The following is a 24,784-nucleotide window of genomic DNA, read 5'->3' on the forward strand; positions in this document are numbered from 1 at the left end:
ACGACCATACTATTCAAAAAAAAAATTTAAGAAAACATCTGGAGAGGAAACACACAAAATCTAGGGACGACATTACAGCAAGCCATCACCTTTATTCTGATTGCATAGACCGAGCTAACGGTGTCTATGCAGTCCAGAAACATTTTCTTTCTTCGAGTGTTCCGATCCATGTTCTGTACGAAATCTGGGGAGCGGAGCAGAATGTAAGATGTGAGTTGCCATCCTGTCAAGTGGAGATGGACTTAGCCAGGAGGAGTGGACTAAGCCACTACAAATGCCATCACCTCAGGTCACTAGACTATTGTGGGTCCTTTGCTGATGATCCTTCTCTTTCAGAAAGTACCCTGACAGAAATGGTCAGGCTAAAATGGTTTGGCAGTGAAAGAAAGAGAGATTGCCTACAGAGACAAAGCTTGGCCACCCAAGACAACAAACCCTTGTCTGTAGAGACAAAGGCGACAATGCCATCTTTAAAGAGGTGCATTTCAGTGTATGAGCCACATGCATCATATCATGCCCAACTTGGAAGAATAATGGTCACATATGATGTAAAGCTGAACTCCTGGCATTGTCCTTGTGCCAGGTCAAGAAGATCCTGCCTCCATAAATATATTGCTAAATGGCACCTGTTCCAGACTGAACATCAGCTTTTCAGGACCGTTCAAAGCACAGATCAGACCACTCCAGTTCATGAAAGTGTAGATGACACAGGCCTACTGTACCCCCCGACAAAAGAGCTGGAATCTATGATTCGGTATGTCATGAACAACAAGACCATCCCTGCAGCTCTTCCTGAGCACCTGTGTCTGCCTTCATTTTCAAGCACATACCCAACCAGCCTCATTCCCGATGAGATGTTCTGCCACAGATGTGCTGGAAATGTACCTTTATCAGACCCTCTGCTCATCACATCAAAGGCCAAAATTCTTACAAATACAAGAATTATCCATGGTAAGTAATTGTGTTCCAATAGGATCTATAAAATACATAATGACATCAGTTCTGAATATGTCCTAAAAGGTATTGTAGTATGGCTTATTTTTTTAACATGGTATTTTTCAGACGTTGCCACCTACTCAAAATGTTGCCACCAGTGTGGAATCCACTACAGGTATCAAGAGTGGAAGGATGGCCTGCATAATTTTAATGACAGTGTCATTCTTGACCTCCCTTTATGCCTACATCTTCGAAACATGCTACAGGTTAGGCTATCTTAAATAATTTACCATTACCTCTAGTAAAAGTAATGCTTTGCAAGGTTTTTCAAGAAGTGGATAGTAATTATTGTTTGTGTTATCTTAAATCATAGGTCCACACTGCTGTCGGGAGAGTGGTTCAGTGTCTGGAGGTCACTATAGGGGAACAGTTTCCTCCAGCCAAAACAGTGCTCCATGCCTATCTCCATTTTGAGGCACTCACAGGTCACGAGTATGAATACTCTTGTGTGACATGTGGGGATCATCCACCCATTGTCATCATGGATCTCCACAGAAAAGGAGCATTTAACATGTCATGTAAGTGTTGGCATAGACCAAATTGAAATTATGTGCTTTGAGCAAATAAATCATTCTGAGTGATTAGACACTGCTTGTGCATATTTAGCCACAGGAGGCTTGTACCTAATTTTCTCTATTATACAGATCGTCTTATTAATATTTTTTCCTTTCTGTATGTTGTTAGTGAGTGACATCAAACCACCACCAAAGGATTTCAATGGACACATGGATATGGATGACTTTTGGGATAAACTGGCCCTGCAAATGATTGGTCGTGGCTTTGTAAAAAGTAATTCTCTTGCTTTTATGTGCCTCTTCTTGACATTTGGTATGCTATTTACAATCTATTTTTGAACATTTTGCTTTTTCTGTTGTTATTTAAGAACAGAGCGACAATCCCTTCACTGTCCACCCCAATTACCACTGTTGGGCACCATGGATTGGAAGAAATACACGCAAGTCCAGTCAATGCCTTAACACAGAGTTCCAAAAAATCCACCAACCCAAAGAAGCTGAGCTTTGCGAAATAACTGTCTCTGAAGATAGACTTAAAAATGAGCTTTATAAGAAAAAGGTCAAATTGATTTCATTTCTAATTTCTGCGACTAGTGTGAAGTGTTTCTTTGGCTAAGGAACATGTAAGTATTTTTGTTGCAACTGTATTTGATTTGTGTTTTAGGTATCTGTGATAAGGAAACTGTGCAGGGAATGTGGTATTGATGCCATTGGCTCAAAAAGTGACCTCTTAGAGAGGCTTTCATCTGAGATGAAATCTAGACAGACTTACGACAAAGTATTCGAAAAGATTTGGGGTGCCTCTGGTAAGAAAAAAGATTTGGGGTGCCTCTGGTATGTTTGTGACTGCCACTTTACCTTTGTAGGCCTTATTCTTTTATTACTGCTGCCTGACATAGATTTTTTTCCCTAGGAGGATGGGCTGTGGTCATGTGCCCTTGTGGAATTGTGTATAGCATCAAATGCTGTTTGCGCGCAGAGAGTCCGAGGGACTTTGCAGATGTCCTCCTCTCATGGAAACACATACCCAACATAGTCATCTATGATTTCGCACGGGGACTGGCCACACACACCAATCTTCGCTGTCCTGAGACGTTAATCTTCACGCCACATGAAGGTCGTCTAGCTGACCCAACAGATGGCAACATAAAGATGGCAAAGGAAGGAAAGCTGAAGATCTCCTTGCCATGGCTTAGTATAAAAAAACAAGTCCCAGACAGCCATGGCCACCCAATTACAGGCTCAGCAGAGCACTATGTCCTTAATGACAAATTTCATGAAGACAATTCAAAAGACGAACGGGATGCTCTCCGGAAGATTGGTCTTGTAGCCCAACTTGCTGGTAAAGTGAATAGCCAGGTTGCTGAGCAGTTCTTTAGCAAATTAAAGAAAAATAATTACTTTCTAAATATGACCCTTCCATCAACCCACGTCTTCCTCATGAGAAGTATCATCCACCACAACAACAGCCAGAAGAACTTGAGAAGACTAGAGGCCTTCAAAAAGTTATTTGGGAAAGAAGTGGTGCTGAACATCAACCACCAGGCTGTTCTTGGTAATGTTTGAATTACTGCAATATCACTTTAGAATTGGTTTTATATATTACTTGTACAGATGTTGTCATGTACCAATATTTTGTGTTATCCAATTAAGCTGTTTCAGAGTCCTCTACTCAATTTGGTGCAACAGACGTTCGCCAAGTGACCAGTAAGTAACACAGTAGAGGATCAAGCCACTTTATTGCACTTGTTTAGTCTGTTACTGCTAAGCATTGCGAAGTACAATTTAATGTTTCCTTATTTGCATGTGGTCCGCTATTATGTCATCTTTTAATATCAAACTCATCAATTAACCCTTTTATATCAACATCTGATATACACTGTACTTGATTTTGATGCCTGCATCTGTCATTTCATTGTTGTAATTATTCTATTGCATTTATATTCTGTGTCATTAACTAATAATCTAATTTTGCATGCCTTACAGACCTTAGTGGCTCAAAGGCAACAGTGGATTTGCCAGACTTTGATGCCCCTGTTACAGGCATGGGTATGGATAAAGTAATTGCACTAACTTGCAGTAATTTTCCATTGCAGTTCATTATTCATGACCGAGATTGTTTAATTTTATTCCCATAGAAACCTCTGCAGATGTGAACATGGAGGAAGTGGATGAGGATATGATTGTGGAGGAGGCAGATGAGTATTCAGCTCAACCTTGGATGAAGCCTCATAATCTTCTACAAGACAAATTGGTAGTTGTTCATGTCTTCACTATCAATGCTAAAACATACTGTCCACAGTAGCCTGTATTGTAACATCCACAATTTGTGTTAACTAAAACATCCATTTTAAAAAGACAAGTTGCCTATTTAAACAAAATATGAAGCATTTGTGACCCTGGACCACAAAACCAGTCTTAAGTTGCACAGGTATATTAGTTGCAATAGCCAACAATACACTGTATGGGGCAAAATTATCGATTTTTCTTTTATGCCAAAAATCATTAGGATATTAAGGATATCAATTTTATTTTTGTAAGTGGTTGCAGCACAATCGCCAACAGAAATGGAAACTTTTAAATGCGATTTTCTCAATATTTAGATTTTTTTGCACCCTCAGATTCCCGATTTTCAAATAGTTTTATTTCAGCCAAATATTATCCTATCCTAAAAAACCATACATCAATAGAAAGCTTATTTATTCAGCTTTCAGGTGATGTATAAATCTCAATTTAAAAAAAAAAAAAAAAAATACACATAAGACTGGTTTTGTGGTCCAGGGTCACATTTAGTCTTTCTTTTGTCCTTTGCAGCTCAGATACATCCTGGACACGGGGCGGCTGGCTGAAGAGGTCATTGTGAAGGAGGGAGTGATATGCCTCTTAAGAGAAGATTTTTGGACACTTGGTTTGAGAAGGGAAATGGAGTCTGATGTAAGTAGTAACGTTTTCATGTAGAAATTTTATAGTTTTCTTTGTAGAAAGAACTTAGACTTTTGTGTATGTGCTAACTGATTATTTCTTGCAGATTGGAAATGCCTGCATGAAACTCATTTATGAAGATGCTCGAGCGCATGTATATATCTTTTTCACATGATTTTAAATCAGCTATTTGTAGTTTATACTTTTTTTTTATTTTTTAGAATTTTTAAATTTCAAATATGAATGGCAAGTGGTAGTCTTCTTAATATTTCCATTTGCTCTCACAGGGCAAAGACATATATACTGCTGATATGTATGTTGTTACTACATGGAAAGACAGTGTAGATCCCTTAGCTTACTTTCCAGTGAGTATTGAATGCATAAATCATACTATTTGACATCCAACGTAAGTCGGAAGTAAAATAATTTTTCATATTTGTTAATTGTGATTTTTAGGATGATGCTGACATGAAGGATGCACTTGTGTTCCCTCTATGGACAAAAGCTGCCGGCCCAGAACATTATCTGTTGTGTGTAAGATTTTACAAAAAACATTTGCATATCACGTTTTATACAGCTTTGACTACTTATTATTGACTATGATTATTATTTTATGTTGGTTTTACGGAGGGGTGTTTTTACCCTCTATATCATAAAGCAAAGTTAATTTAAATGTGAAATGGATTGTCATAACACTATCTGTACTCCCTAGCTACAACCATGATTATGCATCCCTATAGGTACTGAAGCCACTCTTAAGAGAGATCCTCCTACTAGACTCCCTGTGTAGTAATCATGAGTCTGGTTTTGGAGATGACCTATACAGAGACATCTTTAGGTCCACAGCTAAGATATAATTGCCACGTTCTTATGGCACGTAATGTAGACATGTGGTTACATTGTTCTAAATAGAAACATCTTAATAGATTAAACCAGCAAAGCAAAATCAGGCCTCTTTGTGGATGAGGACGTCCATGTTCTGTGGGAGAAAATAGACTCAAATGGGTGTGAGCAGAGGAGTAAAATTGCTGGTTTAATATATGGCCATATGATATGCTGTTACATATGCTTTGTAACATAGGACTCTTCATGGCTTGTTGTTAATTTGTCTTTTACCCAAAACTTAGGAGTATTGCACATCGTCTTGACCCTGGACAGTGGACAGAAGTCACAGGATTGGATATTGGGGTGACACACAACTACAATACTACTGTACATATTTTCACCTCTGTGTATGTTTTTATTTCAAATTCTAATACATTTGTTTCCTAAAGGTCTTTCCTCAACAGACCAACAGCATTGATTGTGGAGTTTTCATGCTCATGGTAAGCTATTAAAACAGGCTACTAATGCTAGTATTTTTTTTCTTTCTTTTTTCTGGAAATTAATCTTTACTCTTTTTCAGTATGCCCTTTACACTGTGCTGAACACTCCATTCAATTTCACTTCGGTGAGCTTTTCTATTTTCTTCCTTAGAAGGTTGCTATAAAGTTTATTGCTGGTCATTAAATTCTAACAATACAACTTAAATACTAATCCTGTGACATTACAATTTCTGTTAGCTTGACATGCCTGCAATCAGGGAGTGGTGGTGTCTACGTCTAATTGAGCGGTTTGAGACAGAGGGGTATGTGTATTAGTTTCTTTACATCTCAGTTTGGTGTTTCATTCTTTGTTCCTTTCTTGTCAGTAGAAATAATTGACCAAACTGAGGCATTACAGGTCACTAAATTATTTATACATTATACATTGATTATATGTAATTATTAATTATACATTAAATTATCAATGCAGCCTGTTTATTGTCCACAACAAGAGGTGTCCCATTGGGGGCCAACAATGTAGATTTTTTTTTCTTTTTTAAAAGGCATGGGAAAAGGTTCGCCCACTGGACCGAGGAGGCAAGATGCCTGACTGAAGGGACATTACGACCACTTTACAGGAGTTTTCCAGGATTAACACATGACTTGCCACAACATGTTGTTGCCGAGAGGAACCGAAAGTTATCCAACCAGGCTCTGGTGGACTTCATTGTGGCAAGAGGAACTGATGACCACATTCAGGTACATGCATCAAGAATGCATTTTTTTAACTGCATTCTAAACCAATAGCTTGTTTAGTAAATAAACAACTTACACATACATGTAAATGTTTTTAATGTAATTTTCAATTTTCTCTGCACAGTCCATCATCAGTGGACAAAAAAAATCACAGTGGCTTGACACTTTTTCCAAGTGTTCCATAAAGAAAGTGCCTGTGCCATTGTTCATTGAAGATCAGGAACAAATTGATATTATCTACACTCACCTGACTTCAATTCTGAACAGTACACCCACACACACCCACAGTGACCAGATCAGATTTATTATGGATGTCCTTTTTCCAGAGGTAGGACTTATGTGTTAGTTGTGCTCAGCATGGTGTCATATTCACATTGTTTTTAATGTCAAATAGTTTATCCATAATGTTAGACCATTGCGTTAAAAATAATAGTTTTGTGCTTAATATAGAAAAGGCACTTTTGATTTTGTTGTAAAAAAAACCCAAAAAACTAAACATGCAAAATGATGCTTGGCTTATTTGGGCTGTGATAAATCTCAATTCTTTCTCTGGTAGTCCATCATCTGTGCTCTTGCTGTTGTGGAACATGTGTCCATCTTGGAGGCTGAGGAGAAATTCCTGCGAGGACCTGTCATTGACGTGAGGTACTGTAAGGATCCTATAAAGGAAATATTTATAATTAACCATTGTTTCTACCACTATGCAACTTTTGCTTTATTTATTTTTATCAGTGAGCGGGAGCACTTTGACAGCAGGATAAAAAAACAATTAAAGAAGAGTGGCAAGCCATAGGAGAGTCTACAGGAGTCATGCAGAATCTACAGGAGTCATGCTGTTAAGAAATAAAAGTCATGGTGTTAATAAATTTTTTTGTGAACAACAATATTGTCTCTTTCTTTTAAATGACCCTTGGAATTTTAGAAAAGGGTTAAATTGTGTTTGTCTTCATAAAATGCTATGTAGGACATGTTTTGTAGCTGTATGACGACCAATTTTGAATTGTACAGCAGATTTTTGATTTAGGATCCATATGATTACACAGTACTGTATATCTAATGGCCTAAATATGGTTAATATCTAAATGTAGCTTAATATAAATTCACAACATCATATCAGTCAGTCTCCTGTATATAAAAACAGTTTATAAATAAATATAAATAATACATTTTACAGTAGGTCATAGGTCTGCAGCCTCCCAATATAGTGTTATTCGCCGTATTTCCTTCTCCCCCTACTGGACGTATGAGGAACAACGGGCGTAAAACTGCTTGGGGCCTATATCTACCGGCTCCAGGTCTGCAGCCTCCCCATATAGGAACCAAAGGGAACATGAATCACCATCATGGTAAAAAAAAAAAAACTAATTGATCTTAACTTGGGTTTTCTGAGTAAACAAGCCATTAATAGACAGCAGGAACAGCTTTTACTTTTATTTCACTGAAGTAGATCCACTCTGCAAACATAACGTTGAATCCTCAGTCCGTGTGATTCTGCACTGTGTGGAGGGATGTCTTGGCATGTCTTGAAAATTTTTTGTAATTTTACTCAAATTACATTAGTTATGGGAACTATCTGTTCTAAAATTTCAGCAACAATTACAAATTTGTAGTAAAGTCAACATTTTGGTTAAAATCAAGTAAACATAGGTGAACTATCCCTTTAAGGACAAAAACCAGAGAAATGTCTTGAAATACAACATCAGAACAGTGTCTTGAGGTGTGGTAGCCGTAGTATAAGCGAAATAATTGACTTTGGGCCGTTGAACTTGCATTTGTTGCATTTCCTCAGGTGTGCATTATTTTCTAAGAATTCAACGGCCCGGAGTCAATTATTCCTTACATAATAGTGATATGCAGGAATTGCATTGCATGATTGATTTAGTACAATAATAATACAATGAAGGCCGTGCATAAGGTCGGGTGTTTATGACTTTAAGTGTTTATGACTATCTTAAAGCGATAAATGTTCATGGCCATGATGAGATATGGTATTTCAAAGGAATTGTTGAGAAGTTGATAAAGCCAAAGTTTTCTTTGTAAACCAGACCTTATGCCATATGATCTGTTTATAACTTATTAAATCTGTGCACCTTTAAAGGTACCCCTACGAAAAAGAAGTTAATTCAAGTGTGCTATTAGTGTATTTCTTTTAAACAAAAAAATTAGACTTTCAGTCTACTTTTTATGTACTTTTCAGAAAAATACTTCATGTACGAATATACTTAAAACTGCACTTAAGTATACTTGACTTATACTGACAGAAAAGTCTATATTTGTCCAATACTTGTAAAAGTATAATTAAGTATTCTAAGTATACTTGTCTTGTAGTTGTGTTTACTCTTTTGATTGAGTAGCTTATTATATATATTTTTTTCTTCTCACATAGTTTTACATACTGTCTTATAAACTTACATTGTTTGACTTTAAACATACTGATTTATAAGAAAACAGATATGTTCCTAATTCTTGTGTACATAGGAATTTACTTCAAATCTGCTTTAATGATAAAAGTATTGATAAAAATGATGCATTAAGCTACAACAAATGTTTGTAAAATGGAAAGAGTTAAAGTACAGTTAAAGGTATATTTCAAGTATAAAAAATGAATACCTAAATAGGAACATAACAGTGTACTTAATGTGAAAAATAATATATAAATAGTAAATTATAAGTATGATGTTATGATCAGTTGTTCACTTACAGAAAACTTACAAGTATACTAGTAGTTTACTCAGTATACTTCAAAGTGTACTTTCATAAACTAAAAAAATGTGCTACAAGTATTTGACTAGTACTATCAGTATACATTTAAGTTTCTAGTATAGTTGCAGTACAAACAAAAAAGTTGGGTACTCAAAGTTTACTACCGTTACACTTAAAATATACTGTATTGTATTCTGTTACTGTTAACAGATCTTTTAAATATTTTTCCACCTGGCAGGAATCAGCAAAGCCAACTATAATTTTTCATGGGGCTTCAAGCCCCTTTGATGCACAAAGAGCCAGCATCAGTATGGACGGCATGAATATCCTGACTGAGGGCATAGAGGTGTCAGAGGAACTGGAATGTCTCTTTGCTATCCATGTGTGAGTACCTTAAGCCCATCATTCACACAATGATTTTTATGGAGCACTGTTTGTTTAAACTTTCCAGATGCCAGAAAAGAGTGTCTGTCCCAGTGCTCAAAATGTACAACCAACTATCATAGTTCAGACCCCTTTGGCAAGTTACTTTGAGTTTATTGAAACGAGTTATCATTGGCGGTATGGTTCCTTATGGGGGTTCTTGCTCCAAAATTAATTGAACATACAAGAGCTTTAACATTAACCCCCATGGAACCATCAGCTTGGAAATACATAGACAATTAAGACACTTTTGTAATGTCTTTAAAAGTGAACAGTGGTAATAATGTAGATGTGGCAGTTGGGACGTCGACTGTAGCTTGGTTATGAGGATGACTGTCTCTCAGCAGAGAGGTCCATGCCAGCTAGGACTTGAAAGCCTTTGTAATCTGAAACAAAAGAAGACAACAACCAAAAGGTGCACAGTAATATGCTCATGCTTACAATGGGGAGGGAGGGAGGGTTGCAAGCAGTTTGAGCATACTTACTGAGCAGTAATGCCACGTATTTATGTCCCCGGTCTAATAGGAGAATGGTAGTGATTGGAGCGATTTGACAGCTGACCGCGTCAGCTGGTCGCAGCACTATGCCTATGTGGCCTGACTGAACTAACGCTGCGCTCGATTTGTACTATGTTACATAGTTGTATTATGATTGTTGTATTACGATTCGGTGATTTTAATGTAAATTTGTAGATTTTATTGACTTTAATGTGTAATGCTGATGTCAATTTAGGTGCATCTGTATATTTTCATTTTTTATTATGAGTGATATTTTAATGTAAATTTGTAGAGTTTAGGGGCTTTATGTTAATGTGTAATGCTAATGTGAATTTAGGTGCATCTGTATATTTTCATTACTTATGAGTGAAATTTTATGTCAATTTGTAGTTTCCTTTCAAGGGAACTCAATGCTGCATCATGATGTCATGACACTGTGAATGCCCCCAGAATGAACGGTGCCTGAAACACGTGTGCAAACACAGCAATTTAAATTGGCCACAGTAGAGGGTGATGTCACTTGGCACGCCGACATGTGCTATAAAAGGGGTGCCCATACAATACGTCATCAGCTTTTGTTGTCTTCAGTAAGACCGTTTGCCTGTTGCGCCTGAGTACTACTAAGATGAAAAGAGTGTTCAGGAGATGTGTGCCGCCTTGTCAGAGGTTTCTGACTCTGGAGGACACACATGGGATGTGTTTCATCTGCCTGGGAGTGGATTGTGCCCAGTCAGCTCTTGAGGGACTTACGAGGCTTTTCCACTCAGGAAACTCCATTAAAGCTTACTAAAGCTGAGGTGGTCTGTTGAGAAGGAGGAGCCTGCTCCCAGCAGGCTAGACAAGTGGTTCCTCCTGGGTTCTAAATGTCCAAAGCCCTTGAACCTTCCTTTTCTACCCGAGCTTCACGATGAGATTGTGAAGTCCTGGGACAAATCATTTTCCGCTCCTGTCTTTTTGGCCCCAACACCTGTCACGTTGGGGTTGCAGTATTCAAACGCATGACGAAGGAAATATCTTCAAGAACTTTTAATGGAGAAATCTGAACAAGGAACAGGGAAAATAACCAGGAAAACAAACTACAAACACTACACTACACTACAAACTAAGGGCTTAAATACAAAGGAAACAGGGGAGCTAACAAGGTTAATTAAACAAACACAGCTGGTAAACAATAATCATAATTAAGGTGACCATGACAACTAAGTAGTGGCGGGAAACTGAACAAATGAACCAAGGCTCGGGCCTGCAAGGGTGGATTTCACCAAGACTGAATTCAAGATTCCTATCCTGTAATAAAACAATAAAACTCTCTAATCTGAAGAGAGGATCTGCAAGAAAGGGCACAGGAGAACACCTGGCTCGACCTCCTCTCTTCCCCCCCATGCTGAGTTCCTGACTCCTCACACCCTCTCCTTCCCCTCAGGCCATGCAAACTTCACAAATATACTATCTTAGTTGTTTTAAGTGACATCAATGTAAATACTTCTGGTGCGACTGGTAAGATGGTTTCACTCCCACATCAATAGAACAGACAAGAATAAAAAAAACAAAACCTGTTCTCCTGGTGTGGATTTTGCCCCAATAAAGATCTTTATTAACCATTTGTTTTGATCCCCAAAACCAGGCATATGACCATTTGGGGCATGAGAAAGGGTCCAACAAAAGCTGCATAAATATTTGGGTGCTAAGTTTGTTAAGACTTGGATATTTAAAAGGATTTGGCAAACCACTCAAGGAAGCATCTGTATTCAGAACTTCCCACACCATTGCTGTGTGTCTCTCTACTTGCCAGGTATGCTGAACAAGTGAAGGGTTTACACAACCCAATATTTTGCATCTGATGTAGACACTGTTAGCTTACCTTTTTGTCAGTAGTGGACATTTGTATAGGAGTTTGTAGACTTCAGAATAATTTTCCATCGCCTTCAATCTCTACAGCAAAAATATCTGTGCCGCATTTCCCTTTTGGTTCCAAAAACACCTTAACCCTTTTAAGCGTGAGTTTAAAATATTCTCCCTCTCTTTAATCCGCGATCCCAGCGGACCACTTTTCCAGTCATTCATTCCGCATAGGAGTAGCAACCACAGCTGCCCAAAAAGGCTTTTCCCAGCGTCAGATTCAAACACTTGGTCACTAGTCGCTTGGTCAAACTATATCTGATCCAGTCGCTTCCACATTAAAAAAGCTCAATGAACACTTATCAGCTAAGTTTTCAGCTCCAGCTCGTTCTCTCACTTAAACCTGTAAGCTCACCATATCCAACTTAACTAATACCATCAATCCACTAAAATAGGGAATATTCTATTTCACTGCAGCAGCAGTGGCTTCCCTCTCACTCCAGCAGAAGCCCGAATTTTCTCCACTGCCGCAGCAGTGATGTACCCTCCGCTTCTGCAGGAGCGCAGTTTCTCTGGCTAATTTTCTCCACTGCCGCAGCAGTGATGTCACCTCAGCTCCCGCAGGAGCTCAGTTCTCCAGGCTAATTTCCACTGCCGCAGCAGTGATGTCCTCTCCGCTCCCACAGGGGCTGTTTCTCTGGCTAATTTTCTCCACTGCCGCAGCAGTGATGTCACCTTAGCTCCCTCAGGAGCTCAGTTCTCCAGGCTAATTTCCACTTCCGGAAATTACCACTACGGTAAAACATGAACATATGATAATGAATTAACCCCTAAAAGGTTTTATATGGAACCTTTTTCTTGTCTACAGAGAACCCTAAAGGTGTGACATGTGCCCTGGGTCTGTGCTCATCAAGGTTGTCATGGACTTCTTTTCCCACAATTCCCCATCTAGGAACTAATCACACACTCACACCTGTACCCCATCAGTGACACTTTATAAGCTGCATTCTAACACACACAATTCTTAGTATTGTTTAGTCTATGTTCACATTGTGTGTTATTCCTTGTTTCCTTGCTTTGCCTTTCCTAGCCTGTGTTTTTTGACCATGGACTGATTCCTTGTTTTATGATCGTTCGCAACCTGCCTTGACCATTGCCTGTGTTGTTAGATTACTCTTTTACCTTGCCATTCCTGTTACTGTCTACTGGTGTTTGACCTACTGCCTGTTCGACTATGCTCTTCTTGTTAATAAAGGCTGCACGTGGATCCACAACTACGTTGTCACGCTCCCGTACATTACAGAATGCTCAGTCATACCAAGATCCAGTGGCTTTTATGAGCATTTCCAGTCTAACCATGGACCCAGTCAACCAGCTACTACATTTTCGGCAAAGGGACTTACCTATTGAGGAGTATGTTCACCGGTTTTGTGAATTATCAAGTTCCATTTGATGAAGTGGCTTTAAAGGACATTTTCCATTTGGACTAAATGAGCCCATAAGATCCTGGTTTCCTGTAGGGAAGTTTAATTGTAGTCTAAGAGACTATATGGACTATGCCCTAATGTTATGTGGTGTGTTTGGTCCATTTACACCGCTGCTCTGCTGTCTGCGCTGCTGTGGTGGTCGTCTGCTCCGCCGTTGGGCTCTTCAAACCCATCTGCGCTGATGGGGTGATCATCTGCTCTGCCGTGGGGCTCTTCAAACCCATCTGTCCTGCTTTGGTGGTAATCTCTGCTCTGACATGGGGATCTTCAAGCCCGTCTACAAGACCCCCTGCTCAACCTGCTCCGCCCTGGCCTCTTGCACAATCTGCTCCGCCCTGGCCACCTGTTCAATCTGCTCTGCCCTGGTCATCTGCCCGGCCTGTACCACCCTGGTCATCTGCTCGGCCTGCACTGCCCTGGCCGCCTCCTCAGCCTGCTCCGCTCTGGCCACCTGCTTGACTTGCACAGCCTGCTCCGCCCTGGCCGCCTGCTCTGCCTTGGTCTTCATGCCCTCTTCCGCTTCACAGACCTGACCCTCCATCCCTCCCGCTGTTCCTCCTCTGCTCCGCCTCCCTCCTGGACTGTTTAGAAGTGTCTGGAAACCACTCCTTTGAGAGGGGGCTCTGTATAGAAAGAACTTTTGTAACAGTCATGAAGCAAGTTTCAAACCAAATGTAGTACCTGTGATTCGGACAATGCGTCTCATTTTTAATCAGGCACTGCGCAGAGTTCCCATCAAAACTTTCTCAGTAGAACAGAATAGATATTGCCAATTGTATTGTTTCAGGATGGAAGAGTGATTCATATCCATTAATGCTCCATCTGTAGTGTTGGAGCCCAGTATGCAAAATTTAGTTTGATGTTTAATCACAATTTTTACCCTCTTTTGTCTTCAAGCTGCAATGCCACTTTTCACCGTCACATGTAGTGGTGTCCCATACTCAGAATTTGTGCTCTGCATTTCATCCATCCAAGTGCACAAACAGCAGTGAGTATTGAACACACACAGGTTCAGATTACAAGTCCCACTCTCTAACCATTAGGCCACAACTGCCCAGGGTGTCCTTATAACCTTAGACGGTTACAGTATGTACACTAATGTCTGGACCATAAATTGCAGTAGCTGATCTTTAGCTGAATCAGTGAAACCCATTAATTAAGTTGCAGGTGGTGTGGTTGATGAAATGTGCTTTTACGCTTTTCAGGAACTCAGTCTCACACTTCCCACTATATACCGGTAAGTTGATCATTAAAGACTCTCAATCTCAGATTTTTGATGTAAGTCACAAAAACACTTTTATAATTAACTCTGAGAAGGTCACACCCATCTGTAGATGGACACATAAAAGTGAAACACGTGCACACGCACACACACACCTGCAAGTGAACATCTGAGCCAGGTGTCTTTACCATTGTGTCACACACAGTGTGGTGCTACACTTGCCCTGCTTCAAACACCATCAAAATGGGGGCAGATTATTTTGGATTCTCTTTTACGCTTTACAGGAACTCAGTCTCACACTTCCCACTATATACCGGTAAGTTGATCATTAAAGACTCTCAATCTCAGATTTTTGTCTGTAAGTCACAAAAACACTTTTATAATTAACTCTGAGGAGGTCACACCCATCTGTAGATGGACACATAAAAGTGAAACACGTGCACACGCACACACACCTGCAAGTGAACGTCTGAGCCAGGTGTCTTTACCATCGTGTCACACACAGTGTGGTGCTACACTTGCCCTGCTTCAAACACATTCAAAATGGGGGCAGATTATTTTGGATTCTCTTTTCTCCGCAATGAAAATAGAAGAAATTTCACCATTCATATTAACAATCCAGCAGACATCTCAGTGATTGTTGTATATTTTCTGGTGGTTCTGGCTGTAGGAATATGGGTAAGTGGCCAGGGGTTTCTATCAACCAACATTTTTCTACCATTGACAGACTTGTGAACTGTTGACCTTGCGTCAACAAATAAATGTACAATGGCTGTGTGAGATCTGAAGTCTGAAGAAAGAAAGAGGATTCTGACTGATTTTGCAAAAAATGTATAATATAATGTAATTGCAATGTAACAAGGGTGTTTTTTGCAAAAAATGCATAAATCTTTTAGACAAATTAATTGTTACAATGGTCTTTTTTATTATAATTCTTAATATGTAGTAACTATTAATGATATCAGTATCTTTTAAACACTAAAAATATTTTTTGAAATTATTACTAAATTATCCATACAGTACATTACAATATTCTCAAATCAACTCATGAATTTTTGGTACAGTCTTAATCTTAATCTTAATCTTAATTGAGGGCATAGTTATTACTGGCATTTCTTGATAACACTATATTTTTCCACCTGCATTTGCACATTGGAAATCCATATCATTTTATCCATATAAATCCATATAAAACCTCTTGTGAAAATTCAAACATTTAATCAGACAACAAACATGGCCACTGAACTCCAATCCATAAACACTTTGAGACTGCAAATGTGATACGTTATTGTGAAATGTGTCTGCAGATATGACACCATATAAAGTCAAATGTGATTTTGTCTAAAACATTTAGTGTCTGTAACTCTTTATATGCTGAATTTAATGGCTCTTTCTGTTCAAAGGCAATGGTACGAACCAATCGAGCCACAGTAGGAGGCTTTTTCCTGGCTGGCAGAAGTATGGTGTGGTGGCCGGTAAGGACTTAGATGGTGGATGAACAAGATTAAAAGCATTTTGTTTTGTGCTACAAATGTGATGGACATAAACAAAATTACATTGCCCGAGCATTTACAAACCCGATTCCAAAAAAGTTGGGACACTGTACAAATTGTGAATAAAAAAGGAATGCAATAATTTACAAATCTCATAAACTTATATTTTATTCACAATAGAATATAGATAACATATCAAATGTTGAAAGTGAGACATTTTGAAATGTCATGCCAAATATTGGCTCATTTTGAATTTCATGAGAGCTACACATTCCAAAAAAGTTGAGACAGGTAGCAATAAGAGGCCGGAAAATTTAAATGTACATATAAGGAACAGCTGGAGGACCAATTTGCAACTTATTAGGTCAGTTGGCAACATGATTGGGTATAAAAAGAGCCTGTCAGAGTGCAGTGTCTCTCATAAGTCAAGATGGGCAGAGGATCGCCAATTCCCCCAATGCTGTGGCGAAAAATAGTGGTGCAATATCAGAAAGGAGTTTCTCAAAGAAAAATTGCAAAGAGTTTGAAGTTATCATCGTCTACAGTGCATAATATCATCCAAAGATTCAGAGAATTTGGAACAATCTCTGTGCGTAAGGGTCAAGGCCGGAAAACCATACTGGATGCCTGTGATCTTTGGGCCCTTAGACGGCACTACATCACATACAGGAATGCTACTGTAATGGAAATCACAACAGGAATACTTCCAGAAAACATTGTCGGTGAACACAATCCACCGTGCCATTCACCGTTGCCGGCTAAAACTCTATAGGAAGCGCAGGCGTTTACTCTGGGCCAAGGCTCATTTAAAATGGACTGTGGCAAAGTGGAAAACTGTTCTGTGTTGGAAAACTGGGATGCCATGTCATCCGGACTAAAGAGGACAAGGACAACCCAAGTTGTTATCAGCGCTCAGTTCAGAAGCCTGCATCTCTGATGGTATGGGGTTGCATGAGTGCGTGGGGCAGCTTACACATCTGGAAAGGCACCATCAATGCTGAAAGGTATATCCAAGTTCTAGAACAACATATGCTCTCATCCAGACGTCGTCTCTTTCAGGGAAGACCTTGCATTTTCCAACATGACAATGCCAGACCACATACTGCATCAATTACAACATCATGGCTGTGTAGAAGAAGGATCCGGGTACTGAAATGGCCAGCCTGCAGTCCAGATCTTTCACCCATAGAAAACATTTGGCGCATCATAAAGAGGAAGATGCGACAAAGAAGACCTAAGACAGTTGAGCAACTAGAAGCCTGTATTAGACAAGAATGGGACAACATTCTTATTCCTAAACTTGAGCAACTTGTCTCCTCAGTCCCCAGACGTTTGCAGACTGTTATAAAAAGAAGAGGGGATGCCACACAGTGGTAAACATGGCCTTGTCCCAACTTTTTTGAGATGTGTTGATGCCATGAAATTTAAAATCATCTTATTTTTCCCTTAAAATGATACATTTTCTCAGTTTGAACATTTGATATGTCATCTATGTTGTATTCTGAATAAAATATTGAAATTTGAAACTTCCACATCATTGCATTCTGTTTTTATTCACAATTTGTACAGTGTCCCAACTTTTTTGGAATTGGGTTTGTACCACATCAATAGTGATCAATCAATGGGAAAAATGTGATGAATTTTTGTCATAATGTGCTATGCAAGACTGAAACAGCCATAAAAGTAGGAGCTGCATCTATCAATAGCATGACCAGTGATTTCACTTTATCACAGATATGGCATGATAATGACCCTAACTGCCCCTCCATTTCAGAACCTTGATTTCACAAGGTGAATGAATGCACTGATGCCAGATGCGACCCACAATTGAATACAGCTGATATGGTTTGTTCATGCAGTTTTGAATGGAGCTGTCATGCTTTGGTCTATGCCAAAGTTATCACTTTAAACGAAATATTGAATATCAAATGTTTGTTTATTAGTAAATATAATATGAACCACAACAGTAATGCGGGTAATTTATGATTATTAAAACAAATAAAGCAGATGGCATGTAGAATGGCAGACTTAACTTAAAGTCTTGGTCTTTGCAGGTGTATGAAGGCCTGAGCAGATAATGATATGAAGCAGGCAGTGAATGATGAGACCAGACAATGAGGGTAGGCTAGGGGAGTACTTATCTGAGTCTTGATGAGGTGATAATCAGCAGCAGATGTGGGTGTTTGCTGACTAAGTGCAAATGAGAACCAAGAGGGGTACTGGGAAATGGAGTCCAGAGTGTGCATGAGGGAAGAAGGACCTGTGCATTTGTGACAGCTGAAGACTCCCAGGGCAGAGCAGAAGACCACCACATCTGAGCAGACGAAACTGACCCCTGGTTAGAATTGCTGACCCCTGGAAGGTCATCTGGCTTGAGAATGTCTGGAGGGCCAGTTGGCTTGAGAATGTCTGGAGAGCCAGCTGAGAGACGGGCATCTTGAGTGCCAGCTGAAAGATGGATGTCTAAAATGACAGCTGAGAGACAGGCTTCTGGAGTGCCTGCTGAGGGATGGGGTTTTGGAATGAAAACCACAGCCAACTTGGCAGTGTGGGGCCTCAGTGGCCATGATGAGGGAACTCTGATCAGCCTCCGTGGGCGTGGATGGATGCCCCCAACACTGGAATTTCTTTCTCTGGAATGGGCTCTAGAATATCTATGAAATGGGCTCTGGAGTCTCCTTCTCTGGAACAGACTCTGGGGTTCCTACTCAGAGATTACTCTGGGATTTGGAGTGGTGATGACGGACTTGACTGTGGTGAAATCCTTCGACTCTGAATAGCATGCTTTAAAAATTCTGAGCCTGTTTTCATTGCCACCAGTGTGGACACAATTGGGGGGTCCGCTAATTAAAATGTAAGATCCATAAAATTAGATGTTGCTTTCCTGGATCTAGGAATATTAGGATACTCTGGCGTGGCAGCCATGATGGCTGGAGACTCTGGTGGTTCTTCGACAAGAACAGACTTTTTGGTTAACTCAGGACAGGCAGAGAAAAGGGAGCTTGGGATGTTCTCGCTGTAGTCTAGACAGGAGAATGATGAAAATTATGATTCTGAAAGGACCACCTAAATTGGGAGCAGGAAGGAGGTTATACTGTTGGACAGGTATTGTTGTCCTCAATCTCAGCGACTGTATGTGATGAACCACACTGCCATAGTATAAGGTCCAAAAATGTTGCTAGCATCACACATTCGTTTTTTGCTGGCAGACAACACGGACAACAACACGAACGTAGTGAATTCATAAATTTATTATTCATCAACCAATGCAACCAATGCAAACTGATTGTTGCAGCAGCTGTCTGGGTGGCTAGTCTCAGATGATCTTGGAGGTGAAGATGCTGGATGTGGAGGTCCTGGGCTGGTGTGGTTACACATGGTCTGCGGTTGTGAGGCCGGTTGGATGCACTGCCAAATTCTCTGAAACGCCTTTGGAGACGGCTTATGGTAGAGAAATGAACATTTAATTCACAGGCAACAGCTCTGGTGGACATTCCTGCAGTCAGCATGCCAATTGTACACTCCCCCAAAACTTGTGACATCTGTGGCATTGTGCTGTGTGATAAAACTGCACATTTTAGAGTGGCCTTTTATTGTGGCACACCTGTGCAATAATCATACTGTCTAATCAGCATCTTGATATGCCACACCTGTGAGGTGGATGGATTATCTCGGCAAAGGAGAAGTGCTCACTAACACAGATTTGTGAACAATATTTGAGAGAAATAGGCCTTTTTTGTACACAGAAAAAGTCTTAGATCTTTGAGTTCAGCTCATGAAAAATGGGGGTAAAAACAAAAGTGTTGCGTTTATAATTTTGTTCAGTGTGTATGATGGCTTGAGCAGATAAGGATATGATGTAGGCAGGTAACACAGATGAAGAGGAGTCAGGTAAGTCCATACACTTTAGTGAATGACGAGACAATACAATGAGGGAAGGCATGGTGTGGGTGATGGCTGACTTAAGGCCCCGATATACTTCAAACAAAATCAAAGAACGTACTGATGTGATATAATTTCGAACAAAATCAGGTCAAAACGAAGTTCGTTTTGTGTTATTTTTGGAAGTTCGAAATGGCTTGCCAAAGTGAACTTTCAGGAAAAGTTCACTTCAGCTGCAAAACACCTTCATGCCACCATTGGTCCGTGATAGGAGGTGTGTGCCGAGGCTCCGCCTTCATTCGTGTGAAGCTCTTCTCTGACTCATATGATCTGTAGAGTTCGTTGAGGTAAGATCTCCACGGGTGAAAACATGAACACACTGGATAGCCGCTTTATAGTACAAAATGAAGTTGTGCTTCTGATGAAATGAGGCACTGGCACTGTTTTTTGTGTTTGATACTGTAAAGCTGCTTGCTTTTAAGCAACCTATTGAATAAACATCTATTCTATATGCTATATAAATAAACGTGACGTGACTGGAGTGCTAATTTGCAGAGCTCGTGCTAACATACCCATGTTATGATCAGACGCTTTTCTTATGCTTTCTCTTAAAGGTGCCATCGAATTGAAAATTGAATTTACCTCGGCATAGTTGAATAACAAGTGTTCAGTACATGGAAATTACATACATTGGGTTTCAAACACCATTGTTTCCTCCTTCTTATATAAATCTCATTTATTTAAAAGACCTCCGAAGAACAGGCGAATCTCAACATAACACCGACTGTTACGCAACAGTCGGGGTGTACGCCCCCAATATTTGCATATGCCAGCCCATGTTCCCAACATTATGAAAGGCATTACACAAGGGCAGCCAGTATTAATGTCTGAATGTGCACAGCCGAATCATCAGACTAGGTAAGCAAGCAAGGACAATAGCGAAAAATGGCAGATGGAGCAATAATAACTGACATGATCCATGATATCATGATATTTTTAGTGATATTTGTAAATTGTCTTTCTAAATGTTTTGTTAGCATGTTGCTAATGTACTATTAAATGCAGAGGTGGGTAGTAACGAAGTACATTTACTTCGTTACATTTACTTGAGTAGTTTTTTGGAAAATTTGTACTTTTTAGAGTAGATTAAAATGTGGGTACTTTTACTTTAACTTGAGTAAATTTGTAATGAAAAATCTGTACTTTTACTTCGCTACAATGGGCAACGTTCATCTCGTTACTTTATTTTAATTCAATACTGTAAATGTTAAGAAATGCGTAGTTTATTCCATGCGCGCTGTCTCTTTTTTCATGAACGATGCCCCATTCACAAATGAATCACTCTTTTGAGTCGATTCTGTTCAAAGACTTGATCAAACAAGTTGGTAAAGCTGTCTAAATTGATTCGCGAATCAGTTTGAATGATTTGTTCAGTTCCTGCACGCGCTGAATCGTTTGAAGCGGTTTCTCACTCGGAGCGGATGAAGTGGCAGCTGGACCTCCAGTCAATTAAAAGCAAATCTGCAAATGCATCCAATTGTTTGCCAGCAATGAAGACCTTTTTTATTTGAGCTGCGTACGCTGTCTGTGAACAATTCCACAGGTAGGCCTATCGATTTCATTTGATTTTACTTCATGACACAGCCAATAGCCGACATTTTACAACCAAACAGATTATTACGTCACTATAACAAAAGTATGTAGTATTTCTTTACCGTTTTTATGGGCATATATCTTAATTTATACATTAATTTATACATATACTATTGCGCAATGGCGGCGCCAGTGACCTGTTCGTCTTGAAAATGAACGCTTTGCGTTGACACAGTTGCAGTTTACACGCGCCTGCTGAAATATACATTTGATTACATTTTGGAGAACAGACCGAAGAAGATCCGTCAATGTGTATTTGATCATTGTTTGTGTCAAGTTCAGATATGTGCGCGAGCACATGTAAAGAGTTTTCTCTCTTCTTTAAAATGTAACGTTAGCTGTATACGTTATTATAGTAACGATACATTCGGGTTACAGATGCTAGAAATAATGCTTGTCTCTTCTATGTTTGTTTGTTGCAAAGATATCTAATTATGATAATAAATTAAATATCTATTTAAATAATAAACATTAAATAATAACATGCTATTGTGTGTGTGTGTGTGTGTGTGTGTGTATATATATATATATATATATATATATATATATATATATAAAATAAAAGTAACTAGTAACGAGCTACTTGAGTAAGATTTTTATTGGATACTTTTTTACTCTTACTCAAGTAACTATTAGGATTATTACTTTCACTTTTACTTTGAGTAAATATTTCTATAAGTACTTGTACTTTTACTTGAGTACAGTTTTTGGATACTCTACCCACCTCTGATTAAATGTGGTTAAAGTTACCATCGTTTATTACTGTATTCACGGAGACAAGAGCCGTCGCTATTTTCATTTTTAAACACTTGCAGTCTGTATAATGCATAAACACATCTTCATTCTTTATAAATCTCTCCAACAGTGTAGCATTAGCCGTTAGCCACGGAGCACTATCAAACTCATTCAGAATCAAATGTAAACATCCAAATAAACACTGTACTTGCGCGATTAGACATGCTGCATGACGAACACTTTGTAAAGATCCATTTTGAGGGTTATATTAGCTCTGTGAACTTTGTTTATGCAATGATAGAGTCGAGAGCTCTGGGGGGGCGGAGAGCGCGAGCAATTAAAGGGGCAGCAGCCCTGAATCGGTGCATTTCTAATTATGCCCCAAAATAGGCAGTTAAAAAAATTATTAAAAAAAAAATCTATGGGGTATTTTGAGCTGAAACTTCACAGACACATTCAGGGGACACCTTAGACTTATATTACATCTTGTAAAAAAAACGTTCGATGGCACCTTTAAAAAAATGCTTGCTGTTTTCTCATTTTTGTTGTGTTTATTTTGTTACTGAGAAGAAAGTACAGCACGTATTTACATATTCATCTAACCGTCGCTCTCAGCAGTGTGGGCGGCGTCAGATGTTCGATTACACTATATTGCTGGTCACGCAGTTCGAACTTCGTTTTACCCCTAAACGAAGAATGGAAAAGAACTTCGTTTGAAGTATATCGGGGCCTTTAGTGCAGATGAGAACCAGACGAGATGCTGGGAAATGGAGTCTGTGCATGAGGGGAGGACCAGTGCATTTGTGACACTCAGATTGTTTTAAAGTATCTTAAACTTTTTCAGATTGGAGCCTCTCTCTTTGCAAGTAACATTGGAAGTGGGCATTTTGTGGGACTAGCAGGAAGCGGAGCAGCTGCTGGTGTTGCCATCGGAGGCTTCGAGTTGAATGTATGTTTTTTTTTTTTTTTTTTTTTTTTAAAAAGCCTAATATTTACATTTATGATATTTAATAATTATGATGTGTGTCAGGAATTTATGTTTTAGCCTACAATTAATGACTATATGGATCATTAAAACAGAAAAAAAAAATTAAAAAAAAAAAGTATTTTTCATATAAGTTAACTATATTACGGCAATATTGCATTTCTATAAATAATATTTTATTAGTGATTAAGGAATAATTTACAATTAATGATTTGTAATAGAATTAATCATTCATAATGATAAAAATGTCTGATACGCAGAACTGATTTTTAATTATTATTTTATGTCTGCACACAAAAAAGTATTTATTAGAAGGATAAAAGTATACTATGCATTATTATTATTAAGGTAAAACATTAAGAATTTATTAAGGAACCAATTAAACTTCAGAGCTATTTTAATATTATTTATATATTGTTAAAGTATTTATTCATATTTTAAATTAGCTTTTATTTTTACATATTAAGGTTTGATTTTAGTTGAAGTCATTTAGTTATGTAGTTCAGTAATTTAGTTTATGTTAAGTACTTAAATTAGTAATTTAAGTACTTTAATTTAAACTTATTTTATTTCAGTTAGTTGTCAAGGCATTATTTCTAATATAATTCTAATTAGGTTTATAGTTTTTTTATTTTATTTTAGCATTTGTTTTTAATTAATGAAAATATTTTTTAATAGTATTAGTGGTAACACTTTACAACAAGGTCTCATTTGTTAACGTTAGTTAATGCATTAGTTAACATGAACTAACCATGAGCAATATATTTTTACAGATTTTATTAATCTTTGTTCATTTTAGTTATTCACATTGCAAAACTAATGTCAACAGAAACACCTTTTGATTTTAATTTTAACTACTGTTATGAAATGAAGTCTTATTGTAAAGTGTTACCCTTTCAGTTGTAGATAACAATAACAACACTGAAGGGATTATGTGTAGAAAATATCAAACCAAATCTGTAATTACATCATCTTTTTTTCCCCACTCTCAGGCTCTTGTTGTTGTGATTTTTATGGGATGGCTCTTCGTGCCCATCTACATAAAGGCTGGGGTATGCTTAAATTTCTACCTCTCCAACCAGCATTACAGAACAAATCTTTCAAATATTGCTTATTATCACAAGATGAATGTGTACTTTATCTCTGTGGTATCATTTTTATGGTCCTTTGTTGACGTTATCTGCAGGTCGTGACCATGCCGGAGTATCTGAAGAAACGCTTTGGTGGGCAGCGTATCCGTATCTACCTCTCTGTGCTGTCCCTGTTTCTCTACGTTTTCACCAAAATCTCTGTAAGTCCAAAATCTGTCTCAGTCTTTACAATGAATGCTGAATGCAGATGAATTGTGAATGCAGCTTTTTTTTTACCAGTT

At 38.6% G+C, this 24,784-nt stretch overlaps 2 protein-coding genes across 3 annotated transcripts in view; both read left to right on the forward strand.

The window, feature by feature from the left end:
• Positions 1 to 20: 20 nt before the first annotated feature.
• LOC125262682 lies at positions 21 to 7,377 on the forward strand (the record flags this gene model as incomplete). Its single annotated transcript, XM_048181501.1, has 22 exons — positions 21 to 951; positions 1,063 to 1,202; positions 1,310 to 1,514; positions 1,681 to 1,785; positions 1,880 to 2,070; positions 2,176 to 2,317; positions 2,425 to 3,066; positions 3,165 to 3,218; positions 3,498 to 3,560; positions 3,650 to 3,765; positions 4,326 to 4,445; positions 4,540 to 4,587; positions 4,721 to 4,798; positions 4,890 to 4,963; positions 5,561 to 5,621; positions 5,708 to 5,758; positions 5,839 to 5,883; positions 5,996 to 6,060; positions 6,301 to 6,496; positions 6,618 to 6,821; positions 7,050 to 7,138; positions 7,226 to 7,377. Coding segments are annotated over 22 exons (3,681 nt in total), but the record flags the coding sequence as incomplete, so codon positions are not given.
• A 7,738-nt stretch (positions 7,378 to 15,115) lies between these two features.
• The window catches only part of LOC125256797 (sodium/glucose cotransporter 1-like), a 41,347-nt gene continuing 31,678 nt past the window's right edge, over positions 15,116 to 24,784 (forward strand). The window contains exons 1-5 of one of the 2 annotated variants that reach the window (XM_048173016.1): positions 15,116 to 15,342; positions 16,068 to 16,139; positions 23,272 to 23,376; positions 24,405 to 24,464; positions 24,599 to 24,703. In XM_048173016.1, coding sequence (XP_048028973.1) covers positions 15,208 to 15,342; positions 16,068 to 16,139; positions 23,272 to 23,376; positions 24,405 to 24,464; positions 24,599 to 24,703 — 477 coding nt within the window. In that variant the 5' untranslated portion in view covers positions 15,116 to 15,207. Of the gene's footprint in view, positions 15,343 to 16,067; positions 16,140 to 21,131; positions 21,643 to 23,271; positions 23,377 to 24,404; positions 24,465 to 24,598; positions 24,704 to 24,784 lie in introns of those variants that run through there. The other variant, XM_048173024.1, reaches the window with a different exon arrangement.

The sequence above is a fragment of the Megalobrama amblycephala genome, linkage group LG2 (genome assembly GCF_018812025.1).
Source record: "Megalobrama amblycephala isolate DHTTF-2021 linkage group LG2, ASM1881202v1, whole genome shotgun sequence".
NCBI lineage: Eukaryota > Metazoa > Chordata > Actinopteri > Cypriniformes > Xenocyprididae > Megalobrama > Megalobrama amblycephala.